This window comes from Heloderma suspectum, chromosome 4 (genome assembly GCF_057233095.1).
Source record: "Heloderma suspectum isolate Gila_16-S chromosome 4, 16-S_ref, whole genome shotgun sequence".
Taxonomy (NCBI): domain Eukaryota; kingdom Metazoa; phylum Chordata; class Lepidosauria; order Squamata; family Helodermatidae; genus Heloderma; species Heloderma suspectum.
In genome coordinates, this window is record NC_139461.1 from 229,326,755 (window position 1) to 229,349,330 (window position 22,576).

Genomic DNA, 22,576 nt, shown 5'->3' on the forward strand with positions numbered 1-22,576 from the left:
GGAAGAAGTTATAACTGTCGTGTTTCACTGTATCTAACATAGGATATCATTTTTAAATGGCTGGTGCATTTTTACAGTGAAAAAAGGTGGCAGGAGAAATGGGGGAAAAAATAACAAAAGGCCCATATCTATAAAATGTGTGTGGGGAAAGGTGTACTCATAACCTCTATGGCTATTCAAGGTTCTGATGTGTCCTGAAGTTGATATTGCAGGATGGCCCAAACATTACCATTTGGTGAAATAATGAATACCTATGGCCATTTGGAAGATACAATATGTTCCAAAGTCCAGTCTGAATGAATCAGTACGTTCTTGTGGTTATTCAAGTTTCATTTGTTTTTTTAGGTGTTTCTGTATATCCTTTTTTTTGCCACCTGTGGTGGTTAAAACCTGCATGGCTGAGGAGTGCACAATGTGGTAAATGACAGCCTTGATATCATTGGGGAGAGCCTTGAATGGCTGCTAAGGCGCAGCACTCATGCTGCTGCTGGAGTACCTCCTCCTCTACTATGTCACCTATGATAGTAGCACGACCAACTCCTTCCACCTCTCATTCAGACTCAGAGGGAGAAGGCACAGCATTGTTTCTGCTTGCTTGCCCACTAAGGTAAGGAGTAGCCACTTTGCTTCCAGTCACTCACCTGCTTGGGCCTAGTGAGGCTGCCACAGAGAGCACAGTCTTCCTCTCTGCATGGAATGGTCATTAAGTGTCATTTGACTGGCCAAGGAGGCCCATTCAGAGAAAGGGTATGAGTGAGCAAGAGAAGACAGTGTGTACTCCATCTAGGATCACCTGTAGCATACATTAGCTCATTTTCCCTCTTTCTTTGGACAGGATAGATTGGGCATAATGGGGATCACCCAGAGAGAAGAGTGAATGAGAGGTGACAACACATTGTCCTCACAGGAGGGACCACTGCTTGGTCACTCGCCCTTTCTGGGCCCAGCCCTGTTTGCCACACAGCATAGAAAGCGTGTGGGAGAAACAGTTGCTGCCTTTACCTGCTCGCCTTCTGTCTGTGGGTGGTGCGGCAGGGAGGATTGGGCCCAGTGGGCTGCAGGAGAGTGCCCCAGTGAGGAGGAGATAGGTGCGCCTCATGAGAGCAGCCCCCTGCTCTCTCCGCCGTCTTGATCTCTGGGCGGTGCAGATCCTTCGAGGAGCCTCTTTTCCCTTGTGCCGGATAGCCCCACCGGACCCAGTGCGGGGAGAGGCAAGGGAGCCAGAGAGCCAGCAGCCCGCTGGCATGGCCTCTGTGGGGGGCCCTGCTGGGCATAGTCTTCCCTGTCACCCTGACCAGAGGGCGAGTGAGAGGAAGGAGCATCCGCTGCCTTTCTGCTCGTCCACTCTTACTCTCTGGGCGCTGCGGCAGTGGGAGCTTGCAAGGCGCGGTCTCCTTCTCTGGTCACTTGCACGCTCGCTCTAAGCCGGCCTGTTGAGCCCGATCCTCTCCAGTTCACCGCGCGGAGACGTTGGGACTATGGTTGGACTTTGCGGGAGCGGCCGTTGCTTGCTTGCGCCCTCTCTCACGGGGAATGGCGGTGGAGAGAGCGCCTGCGAGGCGCCGCCTCCACCTTATGCTCACTCGTGCGCCCGGTTTGGGGCAGACTCGCTGCGCCTGCCCCAGAGAGAGGTGGTGTTGCACGGGAGACTGGGCCGCTGCCCCCAGCCCCAGGTCACCCAGAACAAGGCGAGCAAGCACGAGAAGGCGCACCTGCCCGCAAACCCTCTCTGCGGCTGGCTAAGGACTGGGGCTGCCGCGGTGGGCGAGGAGGAGGACAGGGCGCGTGGGCACCGAAGGCAGGTGCCCTGAGGTCACCCATAACGTGGAACTGGCCCTGGGCAATCTTTTTCCCCGTCCTGCCCCTGAAAGGGGCCGCCGCCCCCCCGGCAGAGCTGAGCGGCACTTTTCGCCCGCATCGGGCGATGCTCTCTGAGATGCACGCCAGACTGAGACTCGCTTCGCTCGGCGCTCGACTCGTACTGTTTTCCCGAAGCCCAAGTCCAGGCTGACTCGGTAAGAGAAGCCTGTACAGCCCAGACCTCCTCAGCCGAGCGCCGAGCCGGCTTTTCAGGAACAATAACAGAAGAGCTGGGGCAGAGGGAACGGAGCCGCGCGGGCCCCGTCCCTTATCCCGCCAACCCTCGCCCGCCGGGCAGCCTCCCTCCCTCGCACGCACTCACCCCCACCCCGCTTCCACTGCCCTGCTCCATAATGTACGCCTTCGTGCGGTTCCTGGAGGATAACGTGTGCTATGCGCTGCCCGTGTCGTGCGTTCAGGACTTCAGCCCCAAATCCCGGCTCGACTTCGACAACCAGAAGGTCTACACCGTCTACCGCAGCCCGGCCCACGACCCCGAGGACGGTGACGAGAGCCCCGGAGAGTGGGGGGAGCAGCCGCCGCTGCACAAGGCCCAGATCCTGGCGCTGGCAGGTGAGGCACCGACGGACGCAGGGTCGGTGGGCGGCCGGGCGGGCGGGGAAAATCTGGAGGCCAGACCAGTTAAAACCTCCCCTCTCCTTGGAGGGGGGGGGGGAGAAAAGCTGTTCTCTTCACTCTGGGAAAGGATGGGTGGGTGGAAAGAGGCCCGCCGCCAGCCCCGCCACGGCAGGGCCTGGCCATCCTCTGTGTGTATGTGTGTGCGTGTGGTGTGGTGTGTTGCTGAGGGAGGGGTTTCATATGTCTCGAGGGGGAAGCAGCAGGAGGGTCTGATGCTGCAGGGGCCTAGGCGAGGGTTTCGTTCAGTATCCCTTAGCCTCTCACAGGCACAGTGATGCTCACCCCTTAAGCAAATAGCAGTGGTAATAATGCAGTATTTTATAGAATGCCTTTCTCGGAGCGCTCAGGGTACCTCAGTGAATGTGTGCCGAAGAGTGTTGTTTAAGGGGGAATGGCGATAGGAGAGGATGGGGTACCTGGGTTAATTGGGTTTGGGGACAGAATGCTGAAATGGGTATCATAGCAAGGACTGGGGAATGTGGGAAATCTGTAGGAGGTGAGGAGATAGCCTGGAAAACAAGGATGGAGTAGGGTACTGTTCCATTGTGTAGGATGGCTGAGAGGGCCTTCAGTTACTTGAGCATGTGTGATGACGGGGGGGGGGGGAGGGATTAACATGAAGAGACAGGTGATGGACCAGTTAGGGCCAAAGATGTAGCTGCCATAGAAAAAGCCATTTGACCACAAGAAGAGCTCTGCTTGGATCAAACCAAAGTTCTATTTAGCCCAGCATCCTTTTTCCAAGAGTGGTGAGCCAGATATTTCCAGGAAATTGTCATACCTAGCATGAAGGTAACAGTACTCCTGTGTTTGCCTTTGAGCAACTGTTATTCAGAGGCATGTTGCACCTCAACATGGAGGTTCTAGTTAATTATTGTTAATATCTGTTGATAAACCTATTTGTGAATTTATTTAATCCATTTTTAAAGTGATCTAACCCAGTGCCCATCACCACATCTTGTGGCAGTGAATTCCATAAGTTAATTATTCATTATATAAAATACTTATTTTTCTCTGTCCAAAATCTGTTGTCAGTTCCACTGAATTACTTTGTCCAAACCATGCATAATCTTATATACCTCAGTCTGTGATGACCTATATGCATAACATACAGAGGCCATGTTATTGCAACAATGCTGCATCCTGTGACCTACATACATAATAAGACTGTTTACAAAAATTCAATCAGAGACTGAAGAAGAAAGATAGGAGCAAGTAAATTTTGGTAGCAAGTGTTTCCCCTGTTAGATCAGAAATAAAGAGGGTCACAGCCCCACCAGTAGCTTAGATGGCTTTACTAAAGAGTTTCAGACTTACATTCCAATGAGTTTTAGGCTTACAGTAGCATCACACTTCTGTAGGGTGGTGGACCTGTTAAGATGGTCTGCTCCTAGAGGCTGATGGATTCTGAGAGATTTCTGAGAGCCTCAGGGATTTTCTGTTGGCACATCTGGTGCTTGTATTGAAGCTCTGATCACATGGAATTCTGGAATGACCTGGGCTGTAGACACAATTGCTTTTCTACCACTGCATTGAGTCCATTCAGTTCCTTGGTGTATTCAAGAACTGAGGGTGATGAAGAGGTTGGGACAATGGCTAAAATACAAGTGGAGAAAAACTCACACAAAATATTACCAGACACAGGAGCTCATCTTTGAGTCTACCCTGTGGAAGTGATGACAACAAAGAGGAACACTATTCCACCACTGTTGCATTTGTCCCATCCGGTGTAGCTTTTTTGAGTGGTGAAGAGACTTCTTCAAATGGTTTTACAGGTTGATCTTAGAGAAACCTTGAAGGCCTACTGTAACTGAATTGCAAAGCATTTTAGGATAATATTTCTCATAACCACCACCACTTAGCGGAGTTATAGCAGTTCATTCACAGATTGTGTCTAGGGTGCTGTCTAATCCTTTTCATAGTTCTTGCCCGGGAAGGGGCTGTTGCTTCCAACTACTGGCTGGTCACTAATATACTTCTTTTGGACAAAGCATTTGGTCTGCTGTTGGCTGGACAACTACAGACATTCTTAGATGACCCTGATTATCTAGAATTGATTTCATGCTTGGTTTTGTCACAGAAACTGCTTTGGCCCTAATGGATAACCTGCCCTGGGAGTACAGGAGAAGTGTGATCTTGATAATTCTTCTGGATCTCTTAGTAGCATTTGATGCCATCAGCTGTGCTATCCTTCCGGACCAACTTGCTGGGTTGAAGTTGGTGGCACTGCATTTAAGTGGTTCTGTTAATACCTGGCAGACGCTAGAAGGCAGTGCTGGGGGACTGTTGCTCAGCTGAAGGAAAAGGGCCTAATAAAAAGAAGCTCAGTTCAAACAAGTTGGAGGATCTGTTGGCAGGTGGCCTGTCTGACCAAGGAGATAGTGCTCAACCTGTCCTGAATGCGGTTGTACTCTCCCTTAAGGATTAGGTTTGTAGTTTGGGAGTGCTGTTAGAACCAGCCCTAACTGTGAACGTCCAGGAGATGTCGTGGTATGAAATGCCTTTCACTAGCTCCATGCACCAACTGCAACATCTCTTGGACAAAAGTAGCCTGGCCATGGTTATCCAGGCCCTAGTAACATCCAGGCTTGATTATTGCAACATGGTGTATATGGGGCTACCCTGGAAGACCTCCAGAAACTTTAGCTGCTGGTGAGCATGGGATATGCAGATCACATCTTGCCAGTTTTGAAACAACTTCATTGCTTTTTCCGAGCGCTGGTGTTACCATGATTCCAAGTTGTATATGGTTGTATAGGTTATGTCAAAGATCACATGTTCTATATGAGCTAGCCTGTATAGTGAAGTTATCTGGTAAGGTCCTTCTTCAGGTTCTTTTGCTTGTTGAGATTAGGCAGGTAATAAGAAGGTGAAAGGCTCTTGCTAGCCCTTGCTAGCCCTGGTCTACTTTTCTGTTACTAAGTCTGGATCCAGCCCAATGTCTTTTTTTTTAAAAAAAAATGTAAGTTTTCACAAAAATACACTTTTGAAGATGTGGAATACTAATTTATTGAATAAATACATCTTTGTGTAAAAATACAATCTTCCTTCTGCCCATCCCATCCCCATGAAATGCAGAGTTATGGAGCAGTGCTTATTTTTTTTTTTATTTCATTTATATGCCATTTTTTTTCCTCTTTGAGGAACCCAAGGTGGTGTACATAATCCTCCTCTTCTCCATTTTAGCCTTGCAACAACAACCCTGTGAGGTAGGTTGGGCTGAGAGTCTGTGACTGGCCCAAAGTCACCCAGTGGGTACTAGAACCCAGATCTCCTGGCTCCCAGTCCAACACTCTAGCCACTACACCACACTGGCTCACAGTGCTTCCATAATTGATAGGAAGAAAGGCAGAAGAAGGAGGAAAAATAAACCTTTTAAAAGATTTGGACTGCTGAATCATGATTTCTAAGTCTGAATATAGTAAATTAATGTTATCACCATACTCCAGTTGTTGTTGTTTAACATTACAAGTTTATTTTAAACATTAACATATTATTCTTCAGTATATCTCAAAACAGGGGTGAGCAAGCCAGAATAATTCCAGAGGTAGGGGTTGTTATTCTGAAAAAGGTACACCTTGGTCAGAACATAGGTTCCGGGGGAGTACATAGAGAAGAGACTCTTCTTTCCAAGCATTCATTCCCAAGTGTGCTGCAGTCCACTTTTTGACATTATGAGCTGGCAACACAGATGCACACATTGCAGAACTGAAAAACAGAAATGCCCTTCAGCCTTCTAGAACTATTTTGAAGTCAGAGAAAATTTAGGTGGGGTGAGGTGATGTGTCCTTGGGACCCTTAGCTGTTGGGAAGGGCTGAGAATTAATAAGAATCCCATGTGCCAGATGAGCAAAACCTTGTTTTGTGCAGTAATCTAGAACCACCCCCTGTACTCGGAGTGCCTAACTACTGCAGGATTTGAAAACAAACAAACAGAACTTCAAATCACGGGATTACCTATGTAATTGGTAACGTTGTTGTTGTTGTTGTTGTTCAGTCGTTCAGTCGTGTCCGACTCTTCGTGACCCCATGGACCATAGCACGCCAGGCCTTCCTGTCCTGCGCTCTCTCCCGGAGCGTGCTCACGTTCATATTCATTGCATCCGTGATGCTATCTAGCCATCTCATCCTCTGCCGTCCCCTTCTCCTTTTGCCTTCAGTCTTTCCCAGCATCAGGGTCTTTTCCAGGGAGTTTTCTCTTCGCATTAGGTGGCCAAAATATTGGAGCTTCAGCTTCAGTATCTGTCCTTCCAATGAGCAGTCAGGGTTGATTTCCTTTAGGATGCACTGATTTGACCTCCTTGCAGTCCAGGGGACTCGTAAGAGTCTTCTCCAGCACCACAGTTCGAAAGCATCAATTCTTCGGCGCTCAGCCTTCCTTATAGTCCAGCTCTCGCAGCCATACATTACTACTGGGAAAACCATAGCTTTGATTAGACGGACCTTTGTCGGCAAGGTGATGTCTCTGCTTCTTACTATGCTGTCTAGGTTGGCCATAGCTTTCCTCCCAAGGAGCAAGCGTCTTTTAATTTCATGGCTACAGTCACCGTCTGCGGTGATGTTGGAGCCCAAGAAAGTAAAATCTGTCACTGCTTCCATTTCTTCCCCTTCTATATGCCAGGAAGTGATGGGGCCAGATGCCATGATCTTCGTTTTTTTAATGTTGAGTTTCAAACCAGCTTTTGCACTCTCCTCTTTCACCCTCAACAAGAGGCTCTTTAGATCCTCTTCGCTTTCTGCCATTAGGGTGGTATCGTCTGCATATCGGAGGTTGTTGATAATTCTCCCAGCAATCTTAATTCTGACCTGTGATTCATCCAACCCGGCATTTCTCATGATGTACTCTGCATATAAGTTAAATAAGCAGGGTGACAATATGCAGCCTTGTCGTACTCCTTTCCCAATTTGGAACCAATCGGTTGTTCCATGTCTGGTTCTTACTGTTGCTTCTTGACCCTCGTACAGGTTTCTCAGGAGACAGGTAAGGTGGTCTGGTACTCCCATCACTTTAAGAATTTGCCACAGTTTGTTGTGATCCACACAATCAAAGGCTTTAGCGTAGTCAATGAAGCAGAAATAGACGTTTTTCTGGCATTCTCTTGCTTTCTCCATGATGCAGCGAATGTTGGCGATTTGATCTCTAGTTCCTCTGCCTCTTCGAAACCCCGCTTGTACTTCCGGTAGTTCTCGGTTCGCATACTGCTGAAGCCTAGCTTGTAGGATTTTGAGCATCACCTTGCTGGCATGTGAAATGAGCGCAATTGTGCGGTAGTTTGAACACTCTTTGGCGTTGCCCTTCTTTGGAATTGGAATGTAAACTGACCTTTTCCAGTCTTGTGGCCACTGTTGAGTGTTCCAGATATGTTGGCATATTGAATGCAGCACTTTAACAGCATCATCTTTTAGGATTTTAAATAGCTCGGCTGGAATACTGTCATCTCCGCTAGCTTTGTTGTTACTAATGCTTCCTAAGGCCCACTTGACTTCACTCTCTAGGATGTCCGGCTCAAGTTCAGTGACCGCACTATCATGGCTATCAGGGACATTAAGATCTTTCCTGTATAGTTCTTCTGTGTATTCTTTCCACCTCTTCTTAATCTCATCTGCTTCTGTTAGGTCCCTGCCTTCTTTGTCCTTTATCATGCCCGTCTTTGCACAAAACGTTCCCTTGAGATCTCCAATTTTCTTGAAGAGATCTCTAGTCTTTCCCATTCTGTTGTTTTCCTCGATTTCTTTGCATTGTTCATTTAAGAAGGCCTTCTTGTCTCTCCTTGCTATTCTCTGGAACTCTGCATTCAGTTGGGTATATCTTCCCCTTTCTCCCTTGCTTTTCGCTTCCCCTCTTTCCTCAGCTACTTGTAAAGCCTCATTAGACAGCCACTTGGCTTTCTTGCATTTCTTTTTCTTTGGGATGGATTGAGTTGCTGCCTCCTGAACAATGTTACGGACCTCCGTCCATAGTTCCTCAGGCACTCTGTCTATCAGGTCTAATCCCTGAAATCTATTCCTCACCTCCACTGTATATTCATCAGGGATATGATTTAGGTCATACCTGAACGGTTTAGTGGTTTTCCCGACGTTCTTCAATTTAAGCCGAAATTTTGCAAGAAGCAGCTCATGATCTGAGCCACAGTCAGCTCCAGGTCTTGTTTTTACTGACTGTATGGAGCTTCTCCATCTTTGGCTGCAAAGGACATAATCAATCTGATTTCGATATTGACCATCTGGTGATGTCCATGTGTAGAGTCGCCTCTTGTGCTGTTGGAAAAGAGTGTTTGCTATGATCAGCATGTTCTCCTGGCAAAACTCTATTAGCTTTTGTCCTGCTTCATTTTGTACACCAAGGCCATGCCTGCCTGTTATCCCAGTGATTTCTTGACTTCCTACTTTAGTATTCCAGTCCCCTATGATGAAGAGGACATCTTTTTTTGGTGTTAGTTCTAGAAGGTGTTGTAGGTCTTCATAGAACCGATCAACCTCAGCTTCTTCGGCCTCAGTGGTTGGGGCATAGACTTGAATTACTGTGATGTTGAATGGTTTGCCTTGGATTCGTACTGAGATCATTCTATTGGTAACATTAGAATTCTCCAAATCTGTGTTAAATATGAGGTCAGTATAATATTCGTTATGAGACAGCAAGTGAAGCTGTTGCTTATTCTGGATTATTGTTGCTGTACAACAATTGGGATTGGGACCAAGATTACAAAATTTACCAGCATATTGTATCTTAAAGATCTTACTGTAGTAGATAAGCCTTAGGATAGGCTTAGAATAGGGAAAAACTGTACAAAAGCCAGGAAACCATCAAATGATAGGTGGTTGGTGGAAAAGAATGAGGCCAGAAGAAGGGAATGTGGCCATCTGGGGAACCATCTGGAGGGCTGGATTTGGCCCCCGGGCCTGATGTTCCCCATTCCTCCTATACATAGCAAATATATCCTGAGTACAATGTACCTAGGCACGAAATTCAATTGGAGCATAACATAGAAAGCTACCTTACACTGAGCTGGACCATTGGTCCATCTAGCTCAGTATTGTTGACGCTCACTGGCAGTGGCTCTCCAGTGTTTCAGATTTTCCTGCCCTATTTGGAGATGCTGGGGATCAAACCTAGGACCTTCTGCATGCAAAGCATGTTCTCTTACACAATGATGTCATTTCCTGATAGGATCAATTATTTAATCAAGCTGGGCCCACCTATAAAGATTTCCATGCTAAAGTGTAGTTTGAATACTTGCTGTTACTTTCCCCATGCTTGTGACTTTTATCCTGTGCTGTATATCTACTAAAAGAACAGCAATATTCTGTAACTATAGTGTAATCATCTCCCAAGTATAGATAATCCAGTGGTGATATTTGTGTAAAGAAGTAGCTGTGTTTCAAAAACTGTCATTAACTGCAGTCTTCTCGTTTACAAAATTGTCCCTTCCTGGTTCTTACTTGCCACATGTGAATGTCTAGTTTCAATGATGATTCTATATTAAGAGTGCCTGATTTGTGGAAGGCCTTGCCACATGGGCAAGGATGACAACTCTTTGGATTAGGAAAGGAATCGTTTTCTTTTAAAAATATTTTTAATTAATTTTCCATTTTATACTTACAAAAATAAGATATGACTTAGCATCAGCATAGAATCGTGATTAATACACTGTGAGGAGATGAAGGGAGCTTGGGAGGAGTTCTCATTAATCATGATTCCTTGACAGGTATTCTCACCATTTCTAAGGGCCTCCTCACACGTGTTTTCCCCCAAGATTTTTGCTATGTAATGTTTGGAATGGTCTCAGTGTCCAGTTATTTGTTGTACATACATGCAGTATGTTTTATTGCACTAGACATCCATGACTTCTTTACCGTGTGAACTGTACAAAAGCCCCAGTATTAAACTCAAATACTCAGAGTAAATAGTAAATCATTTAAAAATTACCTTGAGTTAGCTTGGGTTTTGCTGTGTTCACTTAAATTACAAGGACTGATCTATGTTAAATAATGTGACTAACAACCTGATCCTTTGCATATTCGTAAATCCTGCTAAGCGGGCATTCACCAATTTTAGTAACTTTAGGAGTCAGACAGAATTTGTATTCGCTGCTGACTCAGAGCCTCTTATCACATTGAATCTGGAGGCACTCAGAATGCCTGTGAAGCCCAATATTAAGATCAGAAATCAGCCTCCACTGTACTCCCAAGTTTTAGGCTTGGAAAAGGCGCTTATTCCTATAGTCATGCTGAGCTTTGGAAGGACTCAGTAGCTTTACTGCTTCTGAGTGCCTCCCATGAACAGTGCAAGAACCTGTCTCTTTGAATTGGGGCAGATGCTCACCATTTAAGCAAAATTGATACTGCTGAAATAATATAGGCCAGATTTAGTTACACCTTAGAAATCCCCCACCCTTATATACAAAGTTATATTCATGGTGCTTTTGTGTCCACTCAAACTAACTGAAGTCACTTCTGCTATGTCGACTTAGCTGTATTTGTTTGGTTGTTTTTTATCCTTAAATAATAGGTTTGATTACCAAGCAATATTGATGTATGGTACATACATACTTAAAGAGCTACTACTCAGAACTGGTCATTGTGTATTCCTTCCTTCTCTAACTCCCCCCCTTCATCACAAGTCTCTTTGTGTGTGGTTGCCAGCGGTGTCTCTGGCCTACAAGGTTTGGATATGAGCCAGCTGATACATGGAGACTGTATATAGAGCTGTATAAAGTCTGGCATGCATTGACTTGGTCTTGAGATTGCTTTACCACATACTTGTTTGCAGTGGATCCCACATTTACCATACATTGTTCCATTTGCTTTTGGCAGCTTTGTGATAATACGTGAAGTAGATTCTCTGCTGGATGTCCAGTAAAGAGACTACTTACTGCTTTACCATGTGCTGAATTCTGCATGGATCCACTCAAGCCACAACAGACGCCAAAAGCCAGGACCAGATTTTCATAGACCATTGAGCAGCCTCATTTGGAAGTTTTGCAAATACATATCTGATCCATTCTTTCTTATCCACTGAAGTTTATGTAGTTTGGTTTTCCCATTCATTTGTCCTTATTTAATCATAGAACCAAATTATGGATTTCATTTAATCATAGAACCAAGTTATGGATTTCATTTAATCATAGAACTAACTTATGGATTTGGGTGAAGTAATTAAGTTAATTAAGACTGAACTCTAGTGAACAAGGCAGGATACTAGTCATGTAATGGCTTTGCTATAGAGTAGTACATGAAAATGGGACAGACTTTATAATTTTAAAGATGAGAAATGAATAGCTTATTGAACACGTAGGACCATAAAGTGTGTTGCTTCACTTCTGTTTCCATGTTAGTTATTACTAATGCTCTTTTGGGGTTTCAAAAGGACTGCAGGAGCTATCAGATAATGATTATAATCCTTAGTATGTTTAGAGAGCAATGCCATTCCCCTTTGACAGTGTCTGGGGGACATAGGATTCTTCACTTTCCTGGCTACAAGGTTCCTCGTAGTCAGGAAACCATGCTCCCCTCCCCCGCATAGCCAGCATGGAGACAACTGCACCGGCTACATGTCCATGGTCGGTAAACAGAGTGCAGAAACGAGAAAGGGGGCATTCCTGGGGGTGGGGACAGGAGGAGACCAGGGCGGCTGGCTTATGACTTTTGCTATCACCGCCCCAGCCTCCTTCCCTCCCGCTCCCTGGAGCCTCCCCTAGACAGGCAAAATCGCCCATCTAGTTTAAATGCAGCAAGGGAGGTGCCAGGCACTTCCCTCTCTGCATTAGATGCTCCTAAGCCTCCACATTCGGGGGCTTACGAGTACCCAGAGCAGAACCCATAGGACTGTGCCGTTACATACCAAAGAATGCTACAAGCATTAACATCCCTGTGAGAAACTGAGACAAAAAAGGCAGTGTGAAGGAAAAAGTCAGGCTTAAAAAAATCTCAAGTTCCATAAACCATGATGTCTCCCTTCTTTCTAGTTTCATTCTTTTGTCTGATAATCATATTACCATCAATACTTTGGTAAAGTTTGTTCATAACGCTTAGTAGGTGTTGAGAGGGACTTGTTAGTTACCAATAAATATAGCTGGAGTGCTTGCTTTCTCTGATGTAACTTGAAAGTGTTTCATTCATCATTGTATAAAGCAGGGGTGCAGGCTGTTCCCAGTGCAGTCTGCAGAGCTGTGGCGTCCCCACTGGAGGTAAGGGCATGTTTCCTTTGTTAGAGCTAATGCAAGCTAGGGAAATCCTGCTCTCACGCAGGGTTTCCTTTGCTATCATTAGTGCTAGCACGGGAAACCCTGCCCTTATTTCCGATCTTTGAGATGGGAGATAAAGGAAACCCCTGGTGTAAAGTAACCAAAATAAATTAATAAAGGTATAATTAGTATTGAGACTGTCAGATCCATTACTCTGTAGAGTTCTACATAGTTACCCTTTTGTAATATGTATAGTATTACTCAGTCTTTCTTTCCATCCCTCAAGCCCAGTCTTAACTCATTAACTCCTGACTCATTTCTTGTAAGTTCCCTTTTAGTTTCCTAAAACTAACGTTTTCTATAATCTATGGAAGATGTAGCTTTCCTAATCATAACTGATCCTTGCCAAATTATTTAAACAACACCATCTTCCTCTTTCTCCCTTTTATGATAAGCATCAACCTTTTAGTTTTCTCTCTTAAAAGAGCTTTCAGCATCTCCAGTTTGGTGCTGGTGTGGCCATTCTGTGAAACTGAGCTCTTTCACATTGTAAGATAGCTTACGTACATCATTTGTGTGGCACCATTGCCCTGCAGATGCATCTTAAGGAGGAATCCAGGTTTTAAACATTCATTTTTTAAAAACATTTTTGTGCTCATATTGTAGGGTGCTGTATAATAAAATCGCAGCATTCATATCACAACAAGAGGCAGCAAGTAAAACTTTGCAAAGGCATTATTGTTGTTGTTGTTGTTGTTCAGTCGTGTCCGACTCTTCGTGACCCCATGGACCATAGCACGCCAGGCCTTCCTGTCCTGCGGTCTCTCCCGGAGCGTGCTCAAGTTCATATTCATTGCATCCGTGATGCTATCTAGCCATCTCATCCTCTGCCGTCCCCTTCTCCTTTTGCCTTCAGTCTTTCCCAGCATCAGGGTCTTTTCCAGGGAGTTTTCTCTTCGCATTAGGTGGCCAAAATATTGGAGCTTCAGCTTCAGTATCTGTCCTTCCAATGAGCAGTCAGGGTTGATTTCCTTTAGGATGCACTGATTTGACCTCCTTGCAGTCCAGGGGCCTCTAAGAGTCTTCTCCAGCACCACAGTTCGAAAGCATCAATTCTTCGGCGCTCAGCCTTCCTTATAGTCCAGCTCTCACAGCCATACATTACTACTGGGAAAACCATAGCTTTGATTAGACGGACCTTTGTCGGCAAGGTGATGTCTCTGCTTCTTACTATGCTGTCTAGGTTTGCCATAGCTTTCCTCCCAAGGAGCAAGCGTCTTTTAATTTCATGGCTACAGTCACCGTCTGCGGTGATCTTGGAGCCCAAGAAAGTAAAATCTGTCACTGCTTCCATTTCTTCCCCTTCTATATGCCAGGAAGTGATAGGGCCAGATGCCATGATCTTCGTTTTTTTAATGTTGAGTTTCAAACCAGCTTTTGTACTCTCCTCTTTCACCCTCAACAAGAGGCTCTTTAGATCCTCTTCGCTTTCTGCCATTAGGGTGGTATCGTCTGCATATCGGAGGTTGTTGATAATTCTACCAGCAATCTTAATTCCGACCTGTGATTCATCCAACCCGGCATTTCTCATGATGTACTCTGCATATAAGTTAAATAAGCAGGGTGACAATATGCAGCCTTGTCGTACTCCTTTCCCAGTTTTGAACCAATCGGTTGTTCCATCTCTGGTTCTTACTGTTGTTTCTTGACCCTCGTACATGTTTCTCAGGAGACAGGTAAGGTGGTCTGGTACCCCCATCACTTTAAGAATTTGCCACAGTTGGTTGTGATCCACACAATCAAAGGCTTTAGCGTAGTCAATGAAGCAGAAATAGACGTTTTTCTGGCATTCTCTTGCTTTCTCCATGATGCAGCGAAAGTTGGCGATTTGATCTCTAGTTCCTCTGCCTCTTCTAAACCCAGCTTGTACTTCTGGTAGTTCTCGGTTCGCATACTGCTGAAGCCTAGCTTGTAGGATTTTGAGCATCACCTTGCTGGCATGTGAAATGAGCGCAATTGTGCGGTAGTTTGAACACTCTTTGGCGTTGCCCTTCTTTGGAATTGGAATGTAAACTGACCTTTTCCAGTCTTGTGGCCACTGTTGAGTGTTCCAGATTTGTTGGCATATTGAATGTAGCACTTTAACAGCATCATACTGTCATCTCCGCTAGCTTTGTTGTTACTAATGCTTCCTAAGGCCCACTTGACTTCATTGTCTAGGATGTCCGGCTCAAGTTCAGTGACCGCACTATCATGGCTATCAGGGACATTCAGATCTTTCCTGTATAGTTCTTCTGTGTATTCTTGCCACCTCTTCTTAATCTCATCTGCTTCTGTTAGGTCCCTGCCTTCTTTGTCCTTTATCATGCCCGTCTTTGCACAAAAAAAGGCATTATAAGCATTTTTAAATGCCATAATAAATACGAATAGCATCTGAAGCTGTATGAAGTAGATGCTAGGCACACCTCCTTGGGGAGGGCATTCCAAACCCATAGCACCAGCACTGGAAAAGCCCTCTCCTGTGTAGTCACATCGTGTACTAAGAAGGAAAATGCTTGAAACAGCCTCAGAAGAAGATCCTAAAGTATGAACAGGCTGATATGGAAAGAGTGGACTAGGTGTTCTGATGCAGAAGGTTCTGCAACTACCAATTTAGGCATAATAAAGAAAACACACACATTCCTTTGATATGTATCCAGATCTAGATTAGGGCTGCTCCTGCTTTCTGCTAAAGATGTATTTGGGTGCTCCTTCTCCATGGAATTTATAGGTTACTTGCTGGAATCCAGTGTCAAGTGAGCAAATGTCCACTCATATGACAGGACTTCCCCTTGCTCTCTTCCCCTGAAGCCCCCCCTCCAAGTGCCTTCCAAATCTGCTCTGGCGGGTCCCAACTTACTGGAGCAGATTTGAGGAGTGCATGGGGAGAGTGGAGAACTGTTCCACCAGCGCTTTCTGTTCCACTGGCGAACAGTCAAGATTGGATATAGCCTGTAGAGTAAAATCTGGATCAGTTAGAGCATCAGCCCACTTTGGCACTATGGTGTTGACTAGTCTTAATGAAGCCTGAGTGCTGGTGCTGCTTGTGGTAGTAAGGGAAGAAATGTCCTTATTTTTTCAGTGGTAACGGTGGTAAATCACACAAGACATTTGAGGTCTGTATAATGGCAATACAGGGGCCATGAATGCCTTTTTGCACATATAATTTACTGCTCCAAGAAAAGGGCAGAACTTTAGAGGGTAGAGGAAGAATTCCAAAGATATCCATGACCCTGGTTTGGGCAGGTGTATATTTCTGCAGAATTCTTTCACAGGTTCTTTTGCTTTGCTCATACTAATCTGAATGCTGTAAAAGATAAATTATCATCATACAACATAGAAAGGAAGACTAGTCTACAGGAATAATACTCTTTTTTTCGTAATGGGACATGCACATCTTGTTTTAATGCACCAGTGCTTTAAAAATCCTATAACTTCTTACATTTTAATGTACATTTAACGTTTCAAGCACTTTAATATTTTTGATGAGGAATTTACATTTCTCTAATTGATCTACATACCCTCTTTATAAAGTGTGAATGTGTTGTTGTTTTTAGTGGGCTGGTTCAGATGTAACACCAACCATTTTAGTGTTATACACATGAAACACAGTGAGCCTTGGACTCATGTGTTCGTCCCTCCCCTTTCTTCCTGGGGCTTGTGTCAGAAGAGGATGCTGAACGCATCTGGTTCCAGTTTTAAACTAACCGGAGTTCCCCCTTTTGTCCAAACCTGGGGAACTCTGGTTAGTTCAAACTCTGGTTAGTGAATAAGCTAGTATCATAAACTATAGTTCAATCCTGGCTTGCTTATAAAAGCATTATTAAACAAATTATAGTTCTCTAAGTTTGGGCATAATGGGGAAGTCTGGTTAATTTTAAATAATGCTAAAATATGCCTTAGTGTTACATCTGAACCTGTCCGTTGTGTGTTGCTTCCAATAGAATTGCAGTTTGTACTACAGATTTGATAAATGAAAAAGATAAGATTTCCTCTAGCCAGGAAAATGAATCCTTGCTGGAGTTAGGTGATTAGGACAGCACAGCAGTAGCATTCTTTGTGTGGTATATAATAAAATCCAGCAAATAGCTACTTGCCTGTAGTGAATTTGCTTCCAGGTAAACAGGCAGGGAAGTCTTTAAATTGGAGGAGTTTCTTTCCCTTTTTCTTTCATTTGTTGTTGATGTGCAACAAACGATTGACACTTTTATATATAGGTAGGGGGCACATGAAAATTTTGTGAGTAATAACACTTCTGGTTGACCCAGTGTCTACCCAAGCAATTTACAGCTCTGTTAAACATTATCTACTTGTAAGATCAATGGAAAATCCAGAACAATTATATGGTTAATATTTAAAATCTTCTTTTTAAGAAATTTATATTGAATAGCCCATTTTTTTTACATCCATAGGTCAGGATCAATAGGTCAAGGTTGGGCATGTCATCTGCTATTCCCCCATCTTTGAACAGTAGACATGCCCCCTCCCTGCCATCACAAACTGCTTTTGAAATTCCTCTTGGTTTCAAAGGAGGTTTTCTGTGCAACTGCTATGCATGGGAGGTGCTCCTGTTTGAGAAACACAAATTCAAAGCTCTCTTGGTTACGCAGAACTTTTCTGCACTGTCAGCGGTAATCATTTCTGAGCCCATTGAAAGCTTCTGCTTCAGGAAAATGAAACTAAGTTCATACTAGCAGTATCCACATGAAAGTATTTCAGAAAGCTACCTGTTCCACGCACAGGGCCAGCTAGACAGGCGAAGCTGAGGAGTCTCAATTTGTGGATGAGACGGTGGAGCAGGGAGGAGGGGTTCATATTCGTTGGGCAGTGGGGAAGATTTTGGGACAAGCCAGGCCTGTACAAGAGGGACGGCCTCTACTTGAACCAAAATGGAACCAGACTGCTGGTGCTAAACAAAAAGGGTGGCAGAGCAGCTCTAAAACTAAACCCTGGGGGAAAGCCACCAGGAGGTGGGAGGCATTCGGTTTGGTTAAATCATCCCAAAGGGATGAAGATGAAAATGTTTCTGATTGCCCAAACGTAGAAGGGGAGGAAATAAGTCAGGAGTACATGGTAGAACATAATAGCCAATCAAAGGGGCCAAGGTCCCATAGCAAAAGATGCACACGCCAGAGGCATCTGGGGAGGGATACCATGTAAAATGGTATACCATTTTTATGCAAATGCTAGAAGCCTCCGAGCCAAAATGGGAGAGTTGGAGTGCTTGATTTTAAAGGAAACCCTGGATATAGTGGGCATTGCAGGAACATGGTGAAGCGGAGAGAACCAGTGGGATACGGTCATCTCTGGATATAAACTTTATAGGAAGGACAGGGAAAGGCGTACTGGGGGAGGTGTTGCCCCGTATGTCAAAGAGGGCATAGTGTTGAGTGGACTAGAAGACCTAAAAGGGGTAGGCTCTTCCACAGAAGCTCTGTGGGTGACAATACCAGGCTCCAAAATTAATTTAGTGCTAGAAACATGCTATCGTCCCCCAGACCAGAATGCTCAAAGGGAACATGAGATGGGAAGCCTCCAAACAAGGAAGTCTTGTAATAATGGGTGACTTCAGTTGCCACCACATTGACTGGATAAATGCATGTCCCAGCCATGACAAAGAGGTTAAATTTCTTGATGCCCTAAACAATTGTGCCCTAGAACAGTTAATCATGGAACCAACCAGAGGGGAGGCAATCTTGGATTTAATCCTAAGTGGTATCGCTCAGGATCTAGTACAAGATGTAAATGTTTCTGAACCAATTGGAAACAGTGATCACAGTGCTATCAGATTTAATATATTTAAGTGAAAAATGCCCAGGAAGTCCAACACAGTCACGTTTGACTTCAGAAGAGGAAACTTCTCTAAAATGAGGGAATTGGTAAAAAGGAAATTAAAAGGGGGAGAAGGGAGGATTAAATCCCTTCAGAATGCGTGGAGATTACTCAAAACCACAGTAATAGAAGCCCAGCTAAAATGTATACCACAGGTTAGGAAAGGTAGTATCAAGTCCAAGAGGTCCCCAGCATGGTTAACGAGCAGTGTTAAGGGAGCTATTAGAGAAAAGAGCTTCCTTCAGAAAATGGAAGTCTTGCCCAAGTGAGGAAAACAAAAGGCAGCACAAGCTTGCACAAAGACGATGCAAGCAGACGAGATGCAAAAAAGCATTTTGAAGAGCATAGCGCCAAGAACATCAAGACCAACAATAAAGAATTCTTTAAATATATCAGAAGCAGAAAACCAGCTAGGGAGGCATTTTGACTATTGGATGACAATGGAGTTAAAGTAGTACTGATGGAGGACAAGGAGATTGCAGAGAAGCTGAATTAATTCTTTTCATCCGTCTTCCCTGCAGTAGATCTAGGACAGATACCTATGCCTGAACTGATGTTTTCAGGAAGGGAGTCTGAGGAACTGAGGCATATAGTGGTGACAAAAAATGAAGTTCTCAACCTCATAGATAAATTGAAAGCAAATAAATCACCTGGCCCAGATGGTATCCATCCTAGAGTTCTCAAAGAACTCAAATATGAAAGTGCTGATCTTCTAACCAAACTATGCAACATGTCCCTAAGATCAGCCTCTATACCAAAGGACTGGAAGACGGCCAATGTAACACCAATTTTCAAAAAGGGATCCAGAGGGATCAGGGAAATTACATGCCCATTAGCTTAACGTCCGTTCCGGGTAAATTGGTTGAAGGCATTATTGAAGATAAAATTAGTAAGCATATAGAAGGACAAGCCCTGCTGAAAGAGAACCAACACAGCTTCTGCAAAGGTAAGTCCTGTCTCACTAACCTTTTAAGAGTTATTTGAGAGTGTCAATAAACATGTAGACAGGGGTGATCTGGTAGACATTGTTTACTTGGACTTCCAAAAGGGTTTTGACAAAGTCCCTCACCAAAGACTCCTGAGCAAACCTAACAGCCATGGAATAAGAGGACAGGCCCTCTTATGGATCAGTAATTGGTTAAAGAACAGAAAGCAGAGAGTAGGAATACATTGTAAAATCTCCCATTGGAGGAAAGTAAATAGTGGGGTCCCACAGGGATCGGTATTAGGACCAATGCTTTTCAACCTGTTCATAAATAATCTGGAATTAGGAGTGAGCAGTGAAGTGGCCAAGTTTGCAGATGACACCACATTATTTGGGGTGGTTAAAACAAAAAGGGATTGTGAAGAGCTCCAAAAGGATTTCTCCAGACTGGGAGGATGGGCATCTAAATGGCAAATGCGGTTCAATGTAAGCAAGTGTAAAGTGGTGCACATAGGGGCAAAAAATCCCAACTTCAAGTATAGCCTGATAGGATCTGAGCTAGCGGTGACCGACCAGGAAAGAGATCCTGGGGTTGTGGTGGACAGCACAATGAAGGTATCAACCCAATGTGCAGCCACTGTAAAAAAGCTTTCTATGAAGCTGATTGGTGGGAGAATCAGGACAAATAAAGTAATTTTTCACACAGTACATAGTTAAACCATGGAATTTGCTACCATGGGATGTAGTGATGGCCACCAATTTGGATGGCTTTAAAAGGGGTTGGACAAATTCCTGGAGGAAAAGGCTATCAATGGCTACTAGCCTTGATGGTTATATGCTACCTCCAGTACCAGAGGCATTGAGCTTATGTACACCAGTTGCTGGGGAACATGGGTGGGAGGGTGCTGTTGCGTTCATGCCCTGGTCATGTGTTCCTGGTTGACAGCTGTGTGAACAGAATACTGGACTAGATGGATCCTTGGTCTGATCCAAAATGGCTCTTATGTTCTTATGTTCTTAATTTCCATAAAGAAAAAAATTAACAGAGTCAACAGATTGGTGATGTCATGTGTATAAAGAGTAGATCATCAAAATTAGAGGCATGGATTGATTAGAGTGTTGGGTTTAAATAGTAGAGAAGTTACTGATATAAATAAGTAAGATTCTCTTACTGATACAACTAATCATAGGTAAAGATACTTACTTAATTTGGTGGTGGCTGCGAGCAGGTAAGGGGAACATGTGCAGTAAAGACTGTGAACTAGGGCCATGTGAGTCATTGATCGAAAACCAAAGAGTGGTATTAAAACCCTGGTCCTATAGTCTTAAGTTTGATTGTATTCCATTTTAAATAAATCAGAGGTTAAGACTACTAATTTAAATATAGTCAGATTCCCTCTATATAGAGATGTTCAAGGTAGAGAGTTCCAGATAGAAAGAGATGGCAATTCTGAAATTACTTCCAGTTCTTATTTGGCGCAACCCCACCTCCATCCCTTATTTTTTTGTACTTCTGCAAACTTTGGCATTCCACCAAGCCTGCTGATTCTTCTGTCTTGTGTGTGGGTGGTGATGTTAGTGATGGCACTCAAAGCCTGAACATGGGATATAGATGGAATGATATACTGCCCCCCAATTTTCTTTTAATGCTTATTTTTTGGAAGGTGCACATTGAAATATGAGGATAACGTTGTCAGTGGCTACTAGTTATAATGGCTGTATGCCTCTGAATACCAGTTGTTGGGGAACACAAATGGGAGAATGCTGTTGCACTCATGGACTGCTTGTGGGCTTCCCATGAGCATCTGACTAGCCACTGTGGGAACAGAATGCTGAACAAGATAGGCTTTTGGTCTGATCCAGCAGGTCTCTTATGTTATCACATTCTTATGTTCTTTGTTTATTTACTTCATTTAATCCATGTCTTAACTGCCTTTCAAGTCCATAGTCTTCCCAAGGCAGTGTACAGCATAAAACAATTCAAACGTATTAACAAAACAATACTAAATACAAACAATTTTAAATTAAACCAGTCTCAATAAAATAGAATTTCAAAATATCTGTCAGCAGTGAATAACATAAACATCTTCTCTTAAAAGCCAGGGAGAACAGGTGTGTTTTTAAAATCCTCTTAAAAGTAGCCATAGATAGAAACAGGCATATCTCTGTTGGGAGGGAATGCTATAGGGTAGGGGTGTTGGGGAGCTGCTATGGCAGGTTCTCAGTGTTCAGGATTCCTGGGAAATGTAGTCTTACCCATTGTGCAGTGGTCTCCCTGGTGCCTGAGAATCTGCTGTAACAGTGTTGTAAGACAAGGGTAGGCGGAAAATAGACCTCCAGATGTTGTAGACTTCAGCTCACAGTATTCCTGAACATTGGACATCCTGGCACGGGCTTCTGGGAGTTGAAATCCAAAAATCTGGAGATCTACCTTCTGCTCACTCCTGTTCTAAGGGATAGAGAAGTGGGGAGGAGAGACATCACCAGATGCAAGATTCTTTGCAGTCTGCAGAATGAGGTGTGTGTGTGTGTGTGTATGTGTGTGTGTATGTGTGTGTATATATATTATACAGTCATGTGAAAAAGAAAGTACACCCTCTTTGAGTTCTATGGTTTTACGTATCAGGACATAATAAAAATTATCTGATCCTTAGCAGGTCTTAAAATTAGGTAAATGCATCCTCAGATGAACAACAACACATGACATATTACACCGTGTCATTATTTATTTTACAGAAATAAAGCCAAAATGGAGAAGCCATGTGTGAAAAACTAAGTACACCTTTACTGCTTCCATAGGTATGAAGAGGCCAAGTAGCAGCCAGGTGCTGCTAATCAGATGCCCTTGGTTAATTGATCATCAGCAAGTGTGACCACCTCTATAAAAGCCAAAGTCTCAGGAGTTTGCTGGTCTCGAGCATTCAGGTGTGTGTTAACACAATGCCAAAGAGAAAAGACATCAGCAATGATCTTAGAGAAGCAATTGTTGCTGCCCACCAATCTGGGAAGGGTTATAAGGCCATTTCCAAACAATTTAAAGTCCATCATTCTACAGTGAGGAAGGCTGTTCACAAGTGGAAAACATCCAAGAGTTACA

The 22,576-nt window shown here is 44.1% G+C and overlaps 1 protein-coding gene across 3 annotated transcripts in view; it reads left to right on the forward strand.

The window, feature by feature from the left end:
- Positions 1-22,576, forward strand: part of BEND5 (BEN domain containing 5) — a 1,382,785-nt gene that overhangs the window by 791,293 nt on the left and 568,916 nt on the right. Inside the window, exon 1 of one of the 3 annotated variants that reach the window (XM_084852553.1) lies at positions 2,072-2,433. The exons of the other annotated variants lie outside the window; for them this stretch is intronic. Coding sequence (XP_084708679.1) covers positions 2,214-2,433 — 220 coding nt within the window. The 5' untranslated portion in view covers positions 2,072-2,213. Of the gene's footprint in view, positions 1-2,071; positions 2,434-22,576 lie in introns of those variants that run through there. 3 annotated transcript variants of the gene reach the window in all.